Source organism: Felis catus, chromosome D4, assembly GCF_018350175.1.
Source record: "Felis catus isolate Fca126 chromosome D4, F.catus_Fca126_mat1.0, whole genome shotgun sequence".
NCBI classification, from domain to species: domain Eukaryota; kingdom Metazoa; phylum Chordata; class Mammalia; order Carnivora; family Felidae; genus Felis; species Felis catus.
The window spans coordinates 61,296,618-61,302,617 of record NC_058380.1 but is presented as its reverse complement, the minus strand read 5'-3'; the positions used below and the strand labels follow the sequence as shown (position 1 = coordinate 61,302,617).

Sequence of the window (6,000 nt, the reverse complement as noted above, 5' to 3'; positions counted from 1 at the left end):
TCCCTCTCCTGTCTCTGTTCCTGTCTGTACCAGGCACCTCCCAGCCCCCACTCACTTGGTGGATGGGCTGGTCCTCAACAATCCAATTCTGGGGCTTTCCAACCTATAGCTGTCTTTTATTCCATGACTCATTAGAGATTCTCATCACTCTTCCACTTAGGAAGCCCCCAAGTGAGGTTATGGGCTGTCTCCTTTTATTGTTTTGTCCTCAATTTCCTTCCTACCTCAAGGACTATTCGGGTGGATTCACGTTGCAGAGCTTCTGGGCCAGCCCAGCTCAATGGGAGGAAGTATCCCAGCATGCCCCGTGCCTGGTGATTCTGCTTCTCTGCAGGGTCAAGCCAAGAGCCAGAGCGCCACAGACTCAGAGCTGGAGGGAGCAGACAGGAGGCCTCGTGCAGTGGCTCCTTGCAAAGATCTGACACAGACCTACCACTCACCAGCTGGGTGACCCGAAACAAGGGACTTCCTGAGCCCTAACTTTTTTTTTCCATTTATAAAGTGGAGCTAAAAATACCTACCTTGCAGGGTTATTAAGAAAGGTAAATGGGCCTTATAATAAGTCTGATGTTTAATAACTGGGAGCTGATATGGTTATTTTATCCCAACCTCCTTGAAAAAACAAGGCGGGCTTGCCCAAGGTCACGCACTGCAACAGTCATAGTTCACCCTGTTTTCCTCGCTGGGGTCCTTCTGCCCTACCCCACGCTGCGCCCTCCAAGTGGGAGACAACAGGCAGGGGTGGAGGAGCGTGACGGGAAATGCTCCTGTTCTCTGATCATCTCCCGAGGGCTGTGGAGCAGTGGCAGGGTTAGCAAACCCACCCCAGGGCCACTTCCACATCAGTGGTGGAGAATAAAGGAACTAGGGGAAAAGAGTCAAACAGAAGAAAGCACCTGGAAAAGACGTTTTTATGTTCACTTACATGGAAAAAAATCAAAGCATATAGCACAAAGATATATGTGTCTCAGAAAATTCATCCTCATGAACCTGTTTGTTCAACGCCGTTATAATTCGAGAGTTGCCCCGCAAAAGTCATAAAATCTGGGGCAGAGGGTGGGGAGGGCCTGCCAAGGGAAAGGTAGTCTTACACATTATTTCTTTTCTAGTTTCAGATAATTTGGAGTTTAACCTTTTCCAGCAAGTCGGAGTTATATAAACAGATGCCATACTAAAATATTGTGTAAAAATCTAAAACTCCTAAAGCATGATGGCAAAAATATTTTAGGAAATAAACATTAGGGTCTGGTAATATCAGAAAATACAAATAGGATCATTTGAGCAGTTCTGTGTCTCTGTATGAACAGCAAAGGACGGATGTATATTATGGATGTATGAAGAATAAAGCATTCGGTCTGCACATAACTTAGGGTAACATTTCTAAACGCTGACTTTGTGAGAAAACATGAAGGACATCTTACACTCAACAACAATGGTTAAAGGAAGAAATTACTTTCTGAAGGATGCAGTGGGCAGAAAGCCAAGGCCTTTGTTTTCAACTCGCTCTTAACCGTGCTGGGATGTGTTCACACTGCATGGGGTCTCCTGCAGAATCTATAGCACCGATAGATGGATCAGATTTTACTTTTGATCTGAGTCCTTTATGTCTTCAGTTTTGAGTGTATTGAGGTATGTTTTCTTTGGCTGCTGTTGTGACGGATGTGTAATAAACAATTAATATTTACAACATTTAAACATTTTCGATTTCAGTGTTGGCTCTTCACATACGAAAAATTGGAAAACTCTTAAGAATCATTGGAGGGTCATTACTTCCTAGCATCTGTCATGAAACTGTTTTCGATACACAGAACAATTAGCCTATTAGCACAGCTATATGCTTTCTGGTCCAGAATCTTCCCTGTGCTCAGTGGGGAGGCCAGTCCCATGACAGCCATGTCGGCGGTTCGCCACGCTTCACAGTACTTATCCACAAGACGTACTCCATGGGTGCTGGAGCCGTGCCAGATGACCTTCTGGGGCCTGCAAAAGAATTGTGCCACGTTACTTTTGACATGTCACTTCTTTGTGGCCTATCCCATCGGTGAACAAGCTGGCCTAAGTAATGAACCAAGTCAGACTCCTGAGTCCTTCATGGTCAGACCCCACCACTTGGAAAGTTGCTCTTTTCGGCTAGCTGAACATCCTGTATTCCGACCAGACCCAGCTTGGACTTTCTCAGATCAGACTCTCCACTTTTGTGAATCTGAACCTTTGCTCATAAGGTCTCTTAGCCTGGAGTAGCTTCTCTCTCATTTTCAGATCAGTGACCCCTTCTCATCTTCCAAAGTCCATTAAATGCTTCCTTTTACAGGAAGCCCTCTTAACTGTCAGCCCCAAACAAGGACGAATCTTTCCTCTGTGCTTGTGTCATCTTTATCTGTTTCTCCATTTTACAATCACAGTGTTCTGTCCAGAATTGTAGCTGGTTCGTGTCTGTCTTCCCCTGTAGACCACGAGCATTGTAAGGGCATGGGGTCATGTAGTTTATTACTGTGCCTTTCAAGGGGGGCATCAGGCCTGGCATAGGGTAGACACTGAGGAAAGCTTTGCCAGTTCGTTCTGATCTTAATGAGCACACGTATTGAAAGAATTAGAGCACAGCTCCCACAGCACAGGGTTAAAGGGTCACTAAGAACAGCGTTCCTTACCAGGTATCGAGTGCCTACTGCATGTTGGACAGTCTCATACTTACCATTTGATGCTCACAGCAATCCTAGGGGATAGATGTGATTATTTTGACCATTTTACAGACGAGGCAGCTGAGGCTCAGAGAGTGGGAGAACCAGGAAAGGTCCTTTATTAAGGTACTGGACTCAGGTCCCCTGGCTGCGAGGCCAGGACTCTCTCCATGGCCCTCAGCTGGCTCACTGAGGCTCAGTCTAGCAACAGCCCAGAGGGGCAGCTGATAAAAGCATCACATTGTTAGAAAGTCTCTTAAAACAGTCTATAGCCCCATATACTTTGAGGGCTTCTACCTTTACTTACCAGGAAGGATCTGTCATCACGTCTCGGCCATCAAACGAGTATATTGGAACATGTGTATTGAACTGACCTCCGTGGCCAGAAAAAATTGAGTCCCAATTATTGAAAAGTACTTGGCCCTATGGAGATAGAAATGCTACATTGGAATTCTTCTGCCATCAGCCTGCAAATGGACTGGCTATTTATTCATTCTTCAAGGCCCGCACACCACCTCACACCAAAGCCACCAGCCCCAATCCCAGAGCCTGGACAGAGTGGGAGTTCAGGAGCTGTTTGTGGTTTGAGTTCATCATCCATCCCTGAACCCTTTTGGTTTTATGGTCCTATTTCTTGTGGTAATTTCTCTTATCATATGTGTATGAAGGCTGCTCCCCAACCAAAGTGTGTTTCATGTCTTCATTAATTTTTATCTTAAAAATTTTATACATATACACCAAACTCCAAATCTGTGCCAGGCCTGTGTCAATCTACACTGTGGGTGATACAGAGATGACTCTCTTACTTCTTTTCCTGAAGGAGCCCAGTTGCCTTCAGTTATTTGTATTCTAAGAATACCAACAATTTGGGTGAATGTGGCAGAAGAGAACCTCAGGAGAAGGGGTTATGGGAGCTATGGGGTCAGGATGGAACTTGCTAGCCTCAAGGTACCAAACTGGAGCACTGGGGTCACAGGGACTTAAGGGTCTCAAAGCACTTTTGAGATATGGGGAGAGGTCAGGATCCAGGATGGGTCTGAGCAGTAACTGAGCTGTCCCTCTGTAGCCTTAAAGGAGCCAGCTATTTCCATGGAATAACGGGAGGCCTACAAGGCCCTGCCTGGCCAGCGAAAGGGGGCAGAGAAATGTCTGGCAGGTTTGGGCAGCTTAGATATGCGGAAAGGACCAAAGTAGGGTGCAGGATGACGTGGCTCCGCTCTGGGACCAGTGCTAAGTAGGTCTTCTCTGGTGCCATCCAGTCAATGCCCTACAGAAAGCAGCCTCGGGCGGAACTGACGGCCCTGGACTGCGAGTCAAGGAAAGGAATTCTGGTTGGTAGTGACTTCCGGGCAAACTCTTTTCTCCCTCTGAGCTTCAGTTTCCTCATCTGACAACCTGAGGAAAGAACAACTCCCTCTTTTATTGGAAGTATCTGTTAAGATAATGGATATACAGTAAACATTTTAAGAGCTATGTAAGTGAAAGAGGGGATTATTATTCCTTCCTTTTGTCTGCCCCAAGAGTCGTACTGTCCAAGGGCCACTGTAAATACAAGGAAACTGAGGCACAGAGAGGTTAAACTGACCCACCCAAAGTCACATAGCCAATCAGAGGCAGGTGAGGTCTCGGACCAGCACACTTCTGATGGTGTCAGGAAGTGGCAGTTGCCTACAGACTCTGTGGAGACCAGTGTGCCCGGGAGACAATGGGAAGAATATTTATTTTCACCTTGAGGTTCACTATTGGAAGGCTATATCTCTCTGCTTTCCTCACAACCGTGGAGAGGTCTTGCAAATGGGACGATAAGAATGCTCGATAGGTGGACAACAGTCCCGCAGCCCTGGCCTGCTGGAAGCACTGAAAGTCAGCTCGAATGTCTCCAGAAAATGGCGTGTTCAGAGCGACCAAGTGCAGCTGAAAAAGGGAAGTGAGAGAAAAGACAGTGCAGTTAGTTAAAAAGCAACCCCCAACCCCCACACCCATCTCACGTTCCTAGTAAGATCCCAGACTTGCTGGGATGGAAGGCGCTAGAGGTCATCATATTCAGCCTCCACCTGACAGTGGCATTCCAGCCCCAGCCTGACCATCTATCTCCAAGGCAGGAGAGCTCAGATCCCAGGCAGGCTGCTTCAGCTCTCTGAACAGCTCTAAATGGTGGAAATTTCTTCCATATATGAAACAAAAAACAAAACAAAACAGAGCACTTCAGAGATCTGAATCTAGTGTGCAGGCCATTTGCTGGAAGCTTCTGGGTATGTCCTAGTTCAGCTTCCAGGAGGGTTTTGAGTGGTTTTGGTCCTGGATCCCAGAGCTACACCAAGCTTTCTGACCTTGCCCTTTCTTCTACTTCCCCAGTAGGCCTGGGGCTGATTGTGAGAGGCCCAGAGGGAAAGGCACTGAAAGGAGAAGGTCAGGACATTTATTGCTAAGACTGCTGGGCAGACCCTTTTAGAAACTAGGGGTCGCACAGTAATTCTAGCCTTGCATTCCTGCCACTTTGGTCAGCAGCCAAAATAAAAGTCCTTCCATAGTCTTGTTTTCTCCCACACTTCCTCCCTCAAAACCCATCCCTCATTCCCGGCCTTTGTGCTGTGCCCTCTGGAGAAATACATTCTGTGGCATGTGTCCAGGAGTGGTCCTTTCCCTCCTCGATGTCACCTCAGGAGTGGCTGTCCTCTCACCAGCATAGAGCTGGGAGGGCTGGTGCAGACCCTGTGCCCAAGTCTCCAGAAAAGAAAAATATTTCAAACGATCTCAAACCAAAGGGCATGCAAATGAGCCCTGTGTGGCGAGGTGGGAGGTGGTCGGTGTTTCTCTCCGCACATCTGCGCTGTCTCTCAGGTCTGAATGAGACCCGGCACCAAGCATCTCTGTGGCCCAAGTGCCACCATATTGGCACTCTTCTGCTCCTCCAGCGTCCACCCGGTTGGGCACAGCTTGCCGTGAAGTACAACATCCAGACTGCTCCACGCAGTCCCTGCCCGTCTCTGGACCTTCTTCTCCATTTCACCATCCCCTTCCTGCCCATTTTGAAGAGAACAGACTCCAAGCTCGCCACATCCCCCAATTTCCTCCTTTTTATTCATCCTTGTTTTGCCTGTATCACCAGGCTGGATAGAGGTCCAGGTCAAGCACACCACCCCTTCCAACTGAGATGAGACTTCCCCTGCAGCCCTCCTAGCAGCAGCCCTTAGCATGGGGAGGGGGCTACAGCATGCTGCTCACTCACCACGACCACCTCCAGGCCACCAGACTTGTAGCCTCACATACAAACTCTGTCTTCCTCCCTCCCATGTATCTGCAGACTGTAGCACCTGAGGCA

The 6,000-nt window shown here is 47.9% G+C and overlaps 1 protein-coding gene across 3 annotated transcripts in view; it reads right to left on the bottom strand.

Moving 5' to 3' along the window:
- Positions 1-893: 893 nt before the first annotated feature.
- Positions 894-6,000, bottom strand: part of COL15A1 (collagen type XV alpha 1 chain) — a 108,249-nt gene continuing 103,142 nt past the window's right edge. For all 3 annotated transcript variants that reach the window (XM_045043847.1, XM_045043848.1, XM_006939312.3), the window contains 3 exons: positions 4,407-4,592; positions 2,986-3,101; positions 894-1,980 (listed from right to left, as the gene is read on the bottom strand). In XM_045043847.1, the coding sequence (XP_044899782.1) occupies positions 1,767-1,980; positions 2,986-3,101; positions 4,407-4,592 (516 nt within the window). In that variant the 3' untranslated portion in view covers positions 894-1,766. The remainder of the gene's footprint in view (positions 1,981-2,985; positions 3,102-4,406; positions 4,593-6,000) is intronic.